This window comes from Marmota marmota, unplaced genomic scaffold (genome assembly GCF_001458135.2).
Source record: "Marmota marmota marmota unplaced genomic scaffold, marMar, whole genome shotgun sequence".
Classification (NCBI taxonomy): Eukaryota; Metazoa; Chordata; class Mammalia; order Rodentia; family Sciuridae; genus Marmota; species Marmota marmota.
The window spans coordinates 13,832,194-13,848,574 of record NW_025999924.1 but is presented as its reverse complement, the minus strand read 5'-3'; the positions used below and the strand labels follow the sequence as shown (position 1 = coordinate 13,848,574).

The window sequence follows — 16,381 nt, the reverse complement described above, 5'->3', positions numbered from 1 at the left end:
AGGGTTGCTGGTGTGCACTACTGTGAAACTACCATAGTGGCAAATACCATAATATAAAAAAAGAACATTTAAATTTTTAATTGACACATAGTAATGTGTACATATTAATATAATCTATACATAGTAATTATACATATTAATGGGGTACAATGTGACATTTTAACACATCAGATCAGGGTAATTGACATTTCTGTCACCTCAGATATTTATCATTTTCTTACGTTAGGAATATTCAAAATTTTCTCTGCTGATTTGAGGGTATACCTCAATGGTGGAGTGCTTTCCAAACTTGTACGATGCCCTGGATTCTATTTCTAGCACTTCAAAACAAAACAAAAAAATAAATAAAGAAAAATTCTCTCTGCCATTTTAAAATATTCAATTAATTATTGTCAACCATAGTCATCCTGCTGTGCTACAGAACGTTAAGTTATTCCTTCTGTACCACCCAACCCTGGGCCCATTTATCAACCTCTCTCCATCGCTCCCTCTCACACCTCCTTCTCAGGTTCTGGTAAACACTTATATATTCTCTATTTCTTTGAGGTAAGCTTTTTAGCTTCCACATATAAGTGAGACTATATGGTATTTGTCTTTCTGTAATTGACTTATTTCACTCAACATAATGTCTTCCAGTTTCATCCATATCATTGTCAATGAAAGAATTTCATTCTTTTTTTTTAATAGCCAAATTGTATTCTATTGTGTGTATATGCCACATTTTCTTTATTCATTTGTTTGTTGGTGAACATGTACATTGATTCCATCTGTATGTTGGCTGTTGTGAACATAGGTGCAATAAACATACAGGTGCAATAAACATACAGGTGCAGATGTTTCTTCAACATACTAACTTCAATTTCTTTTGAACACTATCATTTCTCAAAGCCATTAATTATGGATATTTTTCAATTCAACATGTATTAATCCTGTCACTTTTAAAAACTACATAGAATTCCATTATACAGCAATAGCATAAATTCTTTAACTTGATCCCCATTGATTAGTGTTTCGATTGTTTCTAAAGTTTTGCTGTTATTTATGATGATACAGAGATTATCTTTTTCCATGTATCTTTGCATACTTGTATGACTTTTCATATTCCTAGAAGTTAGCTCTCTTGGTCAGAAGGCATGCATGGAGAAGTTTTAATGCACAGTGCCTGATTGAAGGGCAGCTTTTGAATCTTTACTCATAAATTAGGAGAGATGTTGCTTTTCAGTGGCCTAGAACAATAATGAAAAACAAAAGAAAAGCCCCAGTGGAAGATAAGGGGCCAGAAATTGAGGCAGGAGATATGGTTAGGAAGGATAGAGGAGAATTTGGATAAAGCCATGCTGGGAGAGGAGTTCAGAAGGGAGTGACTGTGCTGAGAGGATCCCAGAGGCTACCTTCTGCAAAGGCTGCTGGATTGGCCAGCTTTGAGCTGCTGATGGGAGGATTCAGATGTTTTCCAATAGAGAGGAAGCAGGGTGGGACTATGAGAAGAGAATGGGCTTCAGGATCAAAACAATGTGCTTCAAATCTTCATTTGGGCATCTGACTTCATGTATATTACTTAACCTTGTTTGTCCTCAGTTCCTCAGCTATACATTAGAGCTAACGACTCTTAGAATTGTTGGGAAAATTAGAAATACCACATGTGAAATGCAAGGCACATAGTAGTTTACTCAGCAAAACATAGCTCTCATGAGCACAGCTTTATTTCTTACTTAAACTTATTTCAAAAGGAAATTTATATCATGATAATGAAAAACTGACATCACTTGTTCAGAATTTCATGATAAAAATATAAAAATATGATAAAAATATGAACATAATAATAATAGAATGGTACAAATAAATACAATGCAAACAACTTTAAAAGTTTCAAAGGAAAATTACTGAGTAACAGAAAGTAATTGGAAAAATTACTGCTAACAACCAGTCTGACACTTCCTCTTTGCCTTAATTAGAATTCGGGGGGAACTGAAATGAGAATAGTTTTTTTATGCACTGAATAATGATTCAGTGCTATTTAAGACTGTTTCCATACCCCAAATTATTTCATGCCTTAAAGTGTTAAAGGTTCCACTTTAGGAAACCCTGACTTCATCCATCCTTCCATGTCTTACACATTAGAAAATGGAGGGCCAGAAGTGGCTGTCCTGAGCTCATGACAGAGACAGGTTTAGAACGGGGCTTTCTTCTCACCCCATCAGGCTACCTCAGAATTTTAGCACAATATGGAGGAGGCACCTCTCACACTGTGCCCTTGATTAGCTAGCCAAAGCTAGCCAGGTACCACTGTCTCCTTCATATCTATGAGCACCCTTCCTCCTTTCAGCAATACTCCCCAAGGAGTGTTCTTGCTTTCAAAATGTATGTGGAAAAGTCAAGGAAACAGAAAATAATAAAGGAGCAATAGGAGTATATAACCATGTTAGTCAGCTTTGTACAACTATGACAAAATGCCTGAGATAATCACTTTTAAGGAAGGAAGTCTTATTTTAGTTCACAGATTCACAAGTTTCAGTCCATGATGGCTTTGCTGTGCTGTCTTTGGGCCTGTGGTGTAGTAGGACATCACAGTAGAGAACATGCAGCAGAGGAAGCTCTCACCTCATGGCAGCCAGGAAGAATAAAGACAGAGGTGGGAAGGGCCAGCGTCCTAGTATTCAGTTCAAGGACATGCCCCCAATGACCTGAAGTCCTTCTACTAGGCCCCACATCTTAAATGTTCCACAACATCCCAATAACTCCATTGGCTGGGATCCAAGTTAAAACATGGATCTTTGGGGGACATTTCATTCCAAAATACATAAGTAACCAGATATCACAAAATCAGCATGGTTTCTTCTTGCCACCAACTTTCTACCTGTCCTTTTCCTCATTTAGACACTATCTGGGGAAGAATTGCCACTGTCTTTACCTGGCAGAAGGGAGTACAATATTGAGGGTTTATATTGACTTTGGAGTCAACCAGACCTGGATGGAATTCCAATAATTTTTTTCTCTAGCTATGTGACCCTAAACAAGTTATTTCAATGTTCTGTGCCTCATTTTCTTTATGTATAAAAGAAGGCAAATAGTATAACTAAGAAGAACAAATAAAAAATAAAATAAAATGAGGCAAATATATCAGCTGCATAGGATTGTTGAGAGGACCAAATAGAAAATATATATATAAATATAAATAAATAAATATAGAATATCTGCCATGTGCCTAGGCAGAGCACATGGTAAGAATTCATTAAATACTAGCATTAGTCTGCTTTCCAAGAAGTCTAGGTTCTTTAGGCCTGAGTCATAGCATCATTTGGTTCATGGAACAGTAACCTACTCACTCTCACATGGAAAGGGGTGTAAGGAGTACAGGGGAATTCTCTGGCCCCGGCAGGGAAGTGGGGTTACCCTTTTCATCTCCTTTCTTTCTCTGGGACTTCTGGTTTTTCATTTCTTCCTCCTGTGAAGATTCTCCCATCTTTCTATTCGTTTGTGAAAAGTAACTTTCTATTCTTATGTATTCAAAGGTACATCATGGCCAAGAATGGCCAATGCCAGTCTCCCATCCACTTTACCCCTGGGCTCTATTGCCCATCTGCATTCTACAGGCCTCATTCTATGTCAGTTCAAATTTTGAGAGGATATGTTTGTTCCCTGGCAGCTGATGATGGGCTACCTTTGAGTGAAGGCAGCTGCAGTCTTTAGGGCCATGTACCCACCACTCTTTCAGCGGACCCCAAGGTCCAGAGCAATGTTTCTGAGGAGGGAGAGTTGAGAGGGCAGCAAGTTGATGGACACATCCACCATAGAGCCAGTGACCTGCTAAGCTGAGCCATCTCCATAAGGTTGGAGAGTTCTCATTTTGTAGACAGGCTGTTATGTGAGGAGGACAGGAGGAAAAGGCACAATGATAACAATTGGTATTTACATAGTGACTCGAGTTCCAAGGCTTCTTGTCTGTAATGTTATCAAATTAACTTCATGCTAGTCCCCCTGAGTTAGAGGACATGGTGTTTCCCTGCCATGCAGGTAGGTAACTGTGTGACCTCCTCGACATGCTCACCCAACCTGCCACAGAGTCCTCCTTTTAAAGGCACAACATCCCCCCTGGTTATGGGATGGTTTGAGTGAAAGAGGACAGGAAAGTAGAGTCATTTGCACAGATGTGATCCCATACAAAGCCAGCGTGCCCAGAATTGTCATCAGGTTTTCTAGGAAACATGAACAGTCTGGATGAGATGATGGAAGTGATTCCTAGGAAAGTAGAGCATTCAGTGCCAGGAGCAGCTCAAAAACAAAAGACACCAGCTGCTCTGGTTCTCTTGAAAGAAGGCTCCAACATGGGCCTCTGCTAGCTGAGTTTATTTTTATACTACCAGCTGAAATTCCCTTGGGTCCTGCAAGTGGATAGGACAGGCTGAGAGCCATCATGATCTGCTTTTAGGCTGATGGGCAATTTCTCAAAAGAGATGACGTTCTCGGCTTCTGAATATTTTATGTTCCATCTGTTGCCATCAACAAAGGAAAAGGGGCACAGGTGACTATGCTTTTCTCTGCTGCTACCCTTCCTGACCTCCTACTCCCCTCTACTTTTGTCTCATGTTTCTAGGATCCTTTCTTCTTCTCTTTCAGTTTATTTATTCATTGGCTCATTCACTCCTCTTTTAAGAACAGCAATATGTAATAAACATCTCATAAGCACATGCTTTGGTGTGGACCTTACAGAGACAAGTAAGAGACACTTCTTGCCTGATAGGAATTCATGGCCATTGATAGAGACAGGGAAACAACTGGTAAGTGCTGTCACAGAGTAAGGCAGCAAAGGTATGCCCACCAGGGCCAGATAGAATCCAGAAGGGGTCTGTTGATCTTGCACTAGGTCTTGAAGTTTGAGGAGACATCGAGGGGAAAGAGAGTTCTAGGAAGACAGATAGGATATAAAGTACATGAGGTATGAACCAGTGCAGTGGAGTATTAGGAGATTAAAAACGAATTCAATGAAGCTAGAGCACGGAGCACCCACAGGGTGGTGGGATAGAGTGGGTGATGTAGTCAGGGACTTGACCACAAAGGATCTTCTTGCATATTTAAATTTTGTCATTTAGAATTGGGGAGCAACTGAAGAGTTTTAAACAAGAGATTAATACAAGGGGTTAATTATGATTTGATTTTAGTGAAGAAGGTGAATTGAAGTTGGGGACTGACAAGAGTCCAGAAAGGCAGGAAAAAAAAATTGGTCCAGATGAACGAAGATGTCCATTGCAATTAGGGAGTGGCAGTGAGGATGGAGAGAGGAGGATGCATTTGAAAAAATGTTTTAGAATGTTGAAAACCCTTGGGACCAGTTAGATGGGTAGAGCAGAAAGAAACATGAGGAAGAAGTGTTGAAAATGATGTCCATGCTTCCAGTTTTAATAACTTAGCAGTAATGAGTAAATTGCAGGAGAATAAATGGATCCGAGAGTAAAGATTTGGGAGCACTGACTTGGAGGTATATGGAGATCATGACTAAGAAGTAATGATTTGGGATTTAGTAAAATCCAAGCTATAATAAAAATCTTGGGGGTTTAAGTTTACAAGCTCCTTGGTGTCAGATAATGTATCATATGAAACTTAGAGCCTCCCCCACATGCATTAAGAATACCAAACACTTGACGAATATTTGGTGAATTAAGTTCATGACTAATTTTTCATGAAAATCTAGTTACGTTGGAAAGGACCTAGGAGAGGGAGCAGCACATGGTACCCTGCGATAGATGCTCTGAGCTATCATCTTCAGGAGGACAGGGCTGGAAGTAACTCAGTCTGTAGTAAAGCCTAATGAAGAAGTCCCACTGGTTTTAAGAAAGTAATCTCTCCTTTTGAATATAGTCATTAAAATAGTAGTTTAAAAATGGTTAGTTGTAACTTTAGGAATTCATTCTAAAAATAAGTCTAATGTTGGAAACCTAAAATGTCCATCATGGTATTATTTATGGTGTTAAGGACTAGAAATAACTTGCAGGATCCAATGATACAGGAGATAGTCAAATAAATTAAACTAGGTGCTGGCACTGGTTCCCAGCCACTAGAAATCACGGTTATGGAGACTGTATCATGGAAGGTGTCTTGGACACAATGGTAAGTGGAAAAAGCAGCAGGCAAGCTTTGCACTGTGATGCTGATACCCTAGATTCTTGCAATAACTAAAGGAAATCATTCACTACATCAATATTTGCTGTGCACTTACTTTTGTTGAAGAAAGACTGTAGGGATCAAAGAAAGAAAAGCAGAGGTCAGCCTGGCGCCTATTGCAAAAACTCAGGCAAGACCCTGGCTTGGACCAGGAGGGGGGCAGTGGAATGCTGAGAAATGGCTGGACTCTGGCCATGTTTAGGAGGTAAAGAAGATAACAGGATCTGCTGACAAATTGAATGTGGAATAGGGAAGAGTCTGGGCAACTACAACAAGAGTTTGCATTTACTAAAACAGAGAGACCATGGGAGGCACCTATGTGGGCAGGCAGAGATCTTGGGTTTGGCATGACTGTCACACACCTATACACTACAGAGCAAATGCTGTTGGTACCTCACCATTTCAGCACATGCAGGCCTGACCTGCTAGGACCTGCTCTACCTATTCATGTCCACTGGTATATTTTGTATATATACCACTATTCTAGAAACTGGGGTATAGCAATAAACAAAACAGACAGCCATCTCTCTCCTTATGGAACTTATTATATTCCAGTGATGGAGTCAAACAACAACAAGTGAGTAAAATATTTGTTGTGTTATGTAGTGGTGAGTGGTCAGAAGGAAACTAGAGCGGAAGGATAGACAGCAGGCATGGAAGGCTACAGTGTTTAGAGAAATTGGCTGGGGACAGCCTTACCAGGGAAGTCATAGTTAAACTGACAGAAATGGAACAAAGCAAAGAAGCAGAGGGGATGGCAAGATTGAGTGTGCCAAGCTGAGGGGTGTGCCTGCATTGCTCTCAGACCAGCGGAGGGGCATCAGGGCAAAGAGTAGCAGGAGCCAGATGGTGCAGGGCCAAGTGTGTCATAATAAGGACTTTGGCCTTTCCTAAAAGGGAAACAGAGCCATTGGGGAGAGCCAGGAGTGACCTGACATGGCTTACTCTTTAACAGGATCACTCTGGGTGCTTTGTTGAAAATAGACTGGAGGGATCAAAGGGAAAAAAGCAGAGGTCAGCTAAGAGCCTATTACAATAACCCAGACAAAACCCTGGGCGGCTTGGACCAGGAGGGTGGCAGAGGAATGCTGAGAAATGGCTGGACTCTGGCCACATTTAGGAGGTAGAGAGGTAACAGGATCTGCTGACAAACGGAACGTGGATTATGAAAGAATCTGGGCAACTACAATAAGAGTTTGCATTTACCAAAATGGGGAAGACTGTGGGAGGCATAAGTGTGGGAAGGCAGAGATTAAGAGCACAATATTAAACTTAGGTTTGGCACACCTGTCGCACACCTATACACTACAGAGCAAGTGCTGTTGGTGCTTCACCATTTCAGCACATGCAGGCCTGATCTTCAGCTGCCAGTCTCTCCATCTCTTTGCCACTGGCTTTCTCTAGCTGCTAGAGCCTGCTCTACCTGTTCATGTCCACTGGTATATTGTGTGTATATACCACCTCTTGTTTATTCTACTATTAATGATGTGAATAGTTTCAAGTGTTTGGGCTGTTATGAATAATGGTGGTCTTCATCTGTTTTGTCTTCCTCTAACAGAATAATTCAGGCTAATTTCTAAAGAACAGAAAATTAGCCAGGCACAGTGGGGGCACATCTGTAATCTCGGTGGCTTGGGAGGCTAAGGCAGAAGGATCACAAGTTCAAAGCCAGCCTTAGCAACAGTGAGGTGCTAAGCAACTCAGTGAGACCCTGTCTCTAAATAAAATACAAAATGGGGCTGGGGATGTGACTCAGTGGTTGAGTGACCCTGAGTTTAATTCACGTTCCAAAAAAAAAAAAAAAAAAAAAAAAACCAGAAAATTATTTTTCACAGCTCTGGAGGCTGGAAAGTCCAAGATCAAGGTCTGATATCTGGTGAGGTCTTTCTTAATATGTCTATGGTGGAAGGTAGAAAAGGGCAAGAGAGAGAAAATCCACTCCTGCAAGATCTTTATGTGGTGACATTAATCCACTTATAAGGGTACAAACCTGGTGACCTAAACACCTCCCCAAAAGGCCCCGGCTCCCAACACTGTTGCAAGAAGATTGGGTTTCCAACACATGAATTTTAGGAGACCACATTCAGACCATAAAAATTGTCATGAACATTCTAGCATAAGTCTTTTGGTGTTTCTATTGGGAAGAATTTTTTTTTTAAGATGAGGGAAAGCATTCATGTGCTAATGAAGTAATGAAATAGAAAGAGGAACGTTGATCATGCAAGAGAGAATGAAAAAATTGTGAAGGATTGATCTTGAGTAGTTAGAAGATGGAATGCATGCAGCATGTAAAAAAGTCTCAGCTGAGCCTTAGATAGGAGCAGGAACCATTTATCCAAGGTAATAGGAAGACAAAGTCTGTGGGCACAGATTCAGGTTGGTGAGAAGACATGGTGAGAAGAACTTGAGAAAATTCTTTTCTGTTGCTTTTTAAACTCAAAGTAAGAAGCAAGGTCCTTGGCTATAAGTGAGGGGCAGGAGAAGGTATTAGAAAGTTGATGGGAGACAAAGCCATCAAGGAGGCATTTGGAAGTGTAGGAAGGTTATTGGACTAGGGAGATAACAGTACATCTGCCCAGAGGTGAGTGATCATTCACGCAAAGTGAGACACGTGGTCATATTCAGCTGCATGGGTGCCGACAGTGAGCAGGTGGGAAGCTGGATTTAACCAGGTTTGTTGTTTAGCTGAGTGACCCCAACAAGGTGAGAGGAGGCAGGGGAATTGAAGGAGTGTGCAGAACTGTGATGACAGAAATTAAGATCTGCTCACTCCTCCACTGAATGCCACCATCCTTGGAGTTGCTCAACCTAGAAATCTTGAACTCTTCTTTGGCCCCCAACAGCCAAACACCGGGTCCTATTGATATTATCTTCTAAATATCTCATCTTTGCCTAGTTGGATGAAACCACTGTAACTCATCTTCTTCATCCACACTTACATCATTCCCCCCCACTGCAGCCAGAAGGGATCTTTTAGAAAAGGCCAGCCTGCCCATTTAGCCCTGTATTATGGTTTGGATGCAAGGTGTTCCCCAAAGGCTGAGAGACAATGAAAGAAGGTTCAGAGGAGAAATGATTGGGTTGTGAGAGTCTTAACCCAATCAGTGAATTAATGTCCTGATAGGGATTAACTGAATGGTAACTGTAGGTTGGTAGGGTGTGGCTGGAGGAGGTGGCATTGGGGGGCGTGGTATGGGGGTATATATTTTGTATCTAACCAATGGAGTCTCTCTCTGCTTCCTGATCATCTTGTGAGCTGCTTCCCTCTGCCACACTCTTCCATTATGATGTTCTTCCTCACCTCAGTCCCTGAGAAATGGAGCTGGCTTTCCATGGACTGAGACCTCTGAAACTGTGAGCCCTCAAACTTTCCCTCCTCTAAAATTGTTCTTGTCAGATCTTTTAATCACAGCAGCAAAAAAAGTTGACTAAAACACCCGGCTTACAACCTTCTAGTGATCCCTCACTGTCCTCAAGTGAGGTCTTAATGTGAACCCCCCAAGACCTTGGCCCTGGCCAATCTCCAGCATCAGCTTGGCTTATATTTTCCTTCATCTCCCATATACCCCAGAGGTGCCCAAGATGGTTCACTGGTATGAGGGGGGAAACTAGTACTTCCATTTTTATTTATTTGTAATTGTATCATTTTATTTCAGTGATTATGCATATTTAAAGTGTATGTTAGTAGTACATGCTTACAATTTATTGATAAATATACATATATTAGGGTAGTGTTTAGAAATGTCTTACAAAAAAAATTTTTTTAAATAACTTGTGATGCTTCTGCCTCAGCCTCCTGAGTCACTGGGATTACAGGTGTGCACCACCATGCCTAGCTACACAGCACACTTTCTAGGTTCTAATATCTGTTCATACCCCTAATCCCTTGTTCTATGTACATATTTTGCTTGGTCTAATCTAGGCTTGAAAATTTGAATTTGTTGTGGGTACTTATTCATTGGAAGCTTTTGCAGAAAATTTCAGATGTCCACGCTCTTTCTAAACAATAAAAATTGGAAGATTTCACAGTACCAGGTCTACATTCCCAACAGTAACCATCATCTCTGGACTTGAGTAGCAGCTGTCCCTTCATATCAGGTCAGGTGCACCTCAGGACCCTCAAGTTTCCACTAACTCCCTGCTGCTTAAATGAGCCCGCTCTGCTCTTACGACCTGGCCTCTGGACTTTTTGACTTTGCAAGTGTGGTTTAAATAATGTGTTGCCCACTAGGTGGGACCTGTGTCAGTCACCTCATAAGATGTGAGAAAGGAGAGTTGACTTTTGAAATCTGTCTACTTCCTTCCCTGTTTCCTGCCACTATCAAGAGGGTCCTCAGGATTGTGATAACCATGTTGTGAACAACTACCCTGCTCCCAGGCCAGCTGCTGCTCTACCTACCTCCCACACTGTAGCCAGCCCGCTCTTTAAAAATGGCCATCAGATCACAACACTCTCCCTTCAAACCTTAGGTTTCCATTACCATAAAGATAAAGGCAGCATTTCCTGAAGCTGGTTATCTGACTCTGCCTATGTTTCTCAGCATAGCAGGCTTCTCTCAGGTCCTCAAGCACAAATGCTACATCTCACCCAGGCTGTCACTCATGCCATCCCCACAGATTTCTCCCCTCACCTCTTGATCACAGCTTTGGTGTCCTTACTTAAGGAGGCCTTTCCATTCTTTATCCATATTCCTTCCTAGCATCTATCACACATATCATAAGGATTTTTTTTTTAAAGTCTTTCTCTCCCACTGGATGGTAAGAACAATGTGTGTCTTCCCAGTGCATGTGCTTGGTGCATAGTACCTGCTGACTGAATGTGTGTTCAAAGAGTAGATTTGGAAATCTAGTTCTTCGTGGAGTGGCAGTTTTTACCACTGAGCAACAATTTGGAATACCAGGACTTTTAAATAGGCAGTTGTGCTATAAGGCATGGATATAAGATGATTTAATGTGAATCGAAGTGATCAAGGTGCCTCAGGAGCAGAATTTAAGGAAGCACCGACTCTCATAACACCCTTCTGCCTCACTCTTGTCCTGATCCATGGGGTGACTGGGTAGGGAGGGGGGCTTTGCTAAGAGCCATGAAAATCAAAGGGAGAGGGAGAGGAAGGGAAGGGAAATAAAACACTAGGATTGTGTTAAAGGCAGGCCTGACACCCGTTGCCAACTGAACCGTGTACACCTACAACTGCACAGTTGCTCCATGAAGTGAGGAAGCAACAAGCTGTAACAAAGTCTGAGTCAACAATGGGGAAAATCAAGGAGGGCACATTCTCCAGGGAGTATATGAAATCGAAGGATGGAATTCATTATTCTAGTTCTTATAAAAACAGTTCATCCAACAGGCTATACCAGATGAGAAACTTGTGGTTCAGGTAAACAACTGAAGGGAATCTTAACCCTCAGGACTGAAAAGCAGAACAGATATGCCCAAGGAGGAAGAATGTCCCAAGGATTGACACTGGGAGATCTGTTTCCTGGGGCTGATTGCCAGCCCCAGTGACCTAAGCACTGGGTGCTATGCTCCTTTATCATTTGCCTCCTTACTGCACAGTATTGCCTCTACCAAGAGTGGGCTGGCCACATCAGACACCAGTGAACCCAGCCTCTTTCAATTCCAGAAGCCCAAATGGACCTTCTTTGGGGGGTGTAGGGAATCAAACCTAGGGAATTGCTCATGCAAGGCCAGTGCTGTACTCCTGAGCTACACCCTTTAATATACTGATAACACTCCTATTTTGAATTAGTAGCATCTATCTTCATGCTGACAACCACTGTGCCAAAGTTTTTACAGCAGGCGGTTTGGAAATAGTCACAGATACTCTGTGCTCTTGTTCTATTTACTTGCCTGATCACTTTTTTTCTTATCTAATAAAAAGTCTGGTCCAGTTTGAACCAAAATATGAATGTTTTATCATGGAAAATTCATCCATTTTTTAACAGTAACCATTTTCATTACACAATCTATATTTATTATAGAAAAATTAGAAAATACCAATAAGCGAAAACAAATTTTAAAGAAAACCATTTGTGCTTCCCCAACTAGAAAGTAACTCTTTTAAATAAATATTTTAATGAATATTCTGCCATATTTTTCTATGTAAACATATATTTGTATTTTTCCTCTCTTGTATAGGTAACCTCTTTTCATATCAATAAAAATAAACATCATAAAAAAAGATCAACCATTGTGTGCTATTATAAATGTAAATGAACTACACACTAACATCTCTTTCTAGCTTCTTCTTTTGTTTGTTGGTTTGGATTATACTCAGGGTTGCTTAACCATTGAGTCCCATACCCAGCCCTTTTTATTTTATTTTATGTTTTGTATATATATTTTTTTAACATGGTACCAGGGATCGAATCCAGTGCCTCAGGCATGCTAGGCAAGCGCTCTACCACTGAGCCACAACCATGGCCCCTTTAACATCTCTTTTTAAATTGTATTTTTATTGGCACATTACAATTATACATAATACTGTGACTCATTGTTACATGTTAGCATATGTACACAACATAATTTGGTCAATTTCACCATCTCTTGCTGGAAACTGTTCTATTCTCAGTATCACAGAAATCTTCTTATGCATACATCTTTGTATATGCATCAGATTATTTCTTTGATTAATTGCTAAAAGTGAAATGACTGGGTCAAAGTGTGTAACTATTTTTAAGTGTTTCAATAAAAATACCAAACTGCAACCCAGAACCATCTTACCAATTAATCCCCCACCAGCCAATTTCCTCTTGCCTTTACCAACCCTCAGCAAACACTGAGCACTGCTTCTGATACATACCAGTCTCTGACAAGGTCAAATAAAATATAGTCCACACAGGGAGAGGCAGAAAGATGGGGATTCGACATTATAGGCCAGTGTAGAGTACACTAGAGCTCTGAGTACCCAGAACCCAGATATCATGGTCATCCTAGGATGAGTGTCATAGAAGACTCCCTGGAATGAGTTCATTCTGAAAGTAGTCTTTAAAAGACCATCTGAAACTAACTGAGTAAAGAGCAGAGAGGGAAGAAGTGACAGAGAGAATGATCCAGGTAGAGGATAGGCCCCAGGCATAACTCTGTAATTGTTGGAATAAGGGTTATAAGGGAAGTTGGGGATGATGGACAGAATTGTGGACAATGAGGCTGAAGAGATATGCTGGTCCCATCAAGAAGGGCTCTCTGAGCTAAACAAGGGTGATTTTACTTTATTTATAAAAGCCAAATAAAAAATCACAACTGAAAATTCTCTTGGGAGCCAGTGGTTGTCACTAAAACCTGTGTGGGGAAGACTCACACAGATCTAAGTGGAGCACTAATTGAACTCCAGAATTGCTTTGTTGCTTTGTCTTTCTCATCAATGAGCTCTGTGGACTTGAGAACTACCACTCAACCTCTTTGTCTAGTAAAATAAAGGAGCCCATCTAAGATTCTTCCAGTTATAAATACCTATTTTTCCTGTCACATCTTTTGGCTTTTTTTTTTTTTTTCAGAGAAGGTGGCCATTAAGATCCTGGACAAGACCAAGTTAGACCAGAAAACTCAAAGGCTACTCTCCCGTGAAATCTCCAGCATGGAAAAACTGCACCATCCCAACATTATCCGCCTTTATGAAGTCGTGGAGACCCTATCCAAGCTCCACTTGGTGATGGAGTATGCAGGGGGCGGGGAACTCTTTGGGAAAATCAGCACTGAAGGGAAGCTCTCTGAACCAGAAAGCAAACTCATCTTCTCCCAGATTGTGTCTGCTGTGAAGCACATGGTGAGCAGGGGCAAGGACAGAGTCTTGTCCCCATATCCACCAGCATTGGAAACATGGGACTTTAGTTTACCATCATTTAAGCATCTTGCAGGGCTGTGAGAATTCTGTGAGGGTCAGAAGTCTGGCTGGGATCATGCTTCTTGTAACATCCAGGGGTCTCCATTTACATGACAGCCTCTTGGCTTCTCCCAAAGTTGGCAGGAGTCAATCAGCATAGCTGAATGAACACCATCCCCTCCCGGGCCATTACCATTTCTTAACCTCATGTTCTACTACCAGCATAGCTGGCTCCTCACTGCTTCTTGGTCTTCAACCCTAACCCTGTCTAGGATGCCTTTTTCCCACTTCTCATGTCTCACATTCCAAATCCTAGCCACACTTCACGACCAGCTTAGTTCTCTCTCTGAAACTAGCTTCATCAATCTCATGTCAATTCACACTGAACTTTCTTGCCTTCAATGAGCACCTAGTTCTTACTGCCTCTGTGTCCCAGCACATTCATGATTATGTCATTCTTATTTTATTCTTTGATTATTTAGATAAATCTGGACTCTCCCAGTTCCTCCGAGAGTTGTTTCTTTGTGCTCTGTTATTCACCATATTGCTGGGCACATGGGAGGAACTCGACTTGCACACCGACTACTAAATCTGGTGGCAAAGCAGAAGGGAATCCAGCAGTGGTAGGTCAGACATGAGTCCAGAAGCCCTATGCCTTGCTGTTTCTCCCAGAAATCTGGTCTCTAAAGAGTAAAGGTGAATCAAAGACATAGATAAATAAAATCAAATATTTTATTGAGTTTGTTTATGTGCAAGGACCATACTGAACACAGTTGATATGGCATTTTATACTGTTCTCACACCCAGCCTTATGAGGTGGTTATCAGTATGGCATTTTACAAAGAAGGAAACTGACATTCATATCAAGTAGCTGATACAGTTTAACCTAGAACTGATCAGATTGTCAGCCTCAAAAATCTGGATTTTTACCCCTAGAGTTATGTTGGGAAAAGTAACATTAAACCACTTCCCAAGAACCCTTGGGATTAAACAGGTCAAGGGTTTTGAGAAGATTATTGGCCTGGATCCAGAGTGCAAGGATCACAACCCATAGTGGGATCTGTTGCTACAAACACCAAATGCAGCCTCCTTCCTTCTACTGAATTGTATAGAAATAAAAGAGTCTCCCCAAAGAACATGGTCAGGAAGTTGGAGACCCCAGTCAAAAGATCTCTTCATCAGAAAAACCCAGATAAGACTAAAAAACTAAGGAGGACTCATGTTTTAGAGTGTGTAGTTTTGTAAGATCTGGGTTTTATTTCTGGGATAGATTCCCGAGTCCACATGAGTGGAACAGACTCCAACCCCTGCTCCAAGAAAGAATGGAACCTTTGGTCTATTTGGGAGGTGTGGGTGTTACATTGGTCTAGAGGTTACGACAGAGTACTAACATGACTTAAGTTGATCTCCCTTGATTTTCTGTTATTACACCACCATCACCTCACTGTTTCAAATTAACTGACATCTTTTTATTTTGGTATTTTACTTTGAAACTTACTTTCCTTCTCTTCATTTCTCCTTCCACAGCATGAAAACCAAATTATTCACAGGGATCTGAAAGCAGAGAATGTATTCTATACCAGTAACACATGTGTGAAGGTGGGTGATTTTGGATTCAGCACAGTAAGTAGAAAAGGTGAAATGCTGAACACCTTCTGTGGATCTCCTCCCTATGCTGCCCCTGAGCTTTTCCGCGATGAGCACTACATCGGTGTTTATGTGGATATCTGGGCCTTGGGGGTGCTTTTGTATTTCATGGTGACAGGCACAATGCCATTTCGGGCAGAGACGGTGGCCAAACTGAAGAAGAGCATCCTCGGGGGCACCTACAGCGTGCCCCCACACGTGTCAGAGCCCTGCCACCGGCTCATCCGAGGAGTTCTTCAGCCTGTACCCTCAGAGAGGTATGGGATCAACTACATCATGAACAATGAGTGGATGCAAGGGGTTCCATGCCCCACTCCTTTGGAACCTTTCCAACTGGATCCTAAACACTTGTCAGAAACCAGCACTCTCAAAGAAGAAGAAAACGAGGTGAAAAGCACTTTAGAACATTTGGGTATCACAGAAGAGCATATTCGAAACAACCAAGGAAGAGATGCTCGAAGCGCCATCACAGGGGTCTATAGAATCATTTTACATAGAGTGCAAAGGAAAAAGGCTTTGGAAAGTGTCCCAATTATCATACTACCAGACCCTAAAGAAAGAGACCTTAAAAAAGGGTCCCGTGTCTACAGAGGCATAAGACACACATCCAAATTTTGTTCGATTTTATAAATTACATCAGACTGCTGGGAATTAACCAAGATCATTGTTGCTGCTTTTAAATTTTTTTCACGGACAACTTGGGTGGAAACATTTTTGTAATTTTTAAATAAATTTAAATTTGAGGTATGCAT

The 16,381-nt window shown here is 41.3% G+C and overlaps 1 protein-coding gene across 3 annotated transcripts in view; it reads left to right on the top strand.

Annotated features, from left to right (window-relative positions):
• Nim1k (NIM1 serine/threonine protein kinase) overlaps nucleotides 1–16,381 on the top strand; it is a 57,309-nt gene extending 40,928 nt beyond the window's left edge. For all 3 annotated transcript variants that reach the window (XM_015497345.2, XM_048800075.1, XM_048800076.1), the window contains 2 exons: nucleotides 13,657–13,925; nucleotides 15,510–16,381. In XM_015497345.2, coding sequence (XP_015352831.1) covers nucleotides 13,657–13,925; nucleotides 15,510–16,259 — 1,019 coding nt within the window. In that variant the 3' untranslated portion in view covers nucleotides 16,260–16,381. The remainder of the gene's footprint in view (nucleotides 1–13,656; nucleotides 13,926–15,509) is intronic.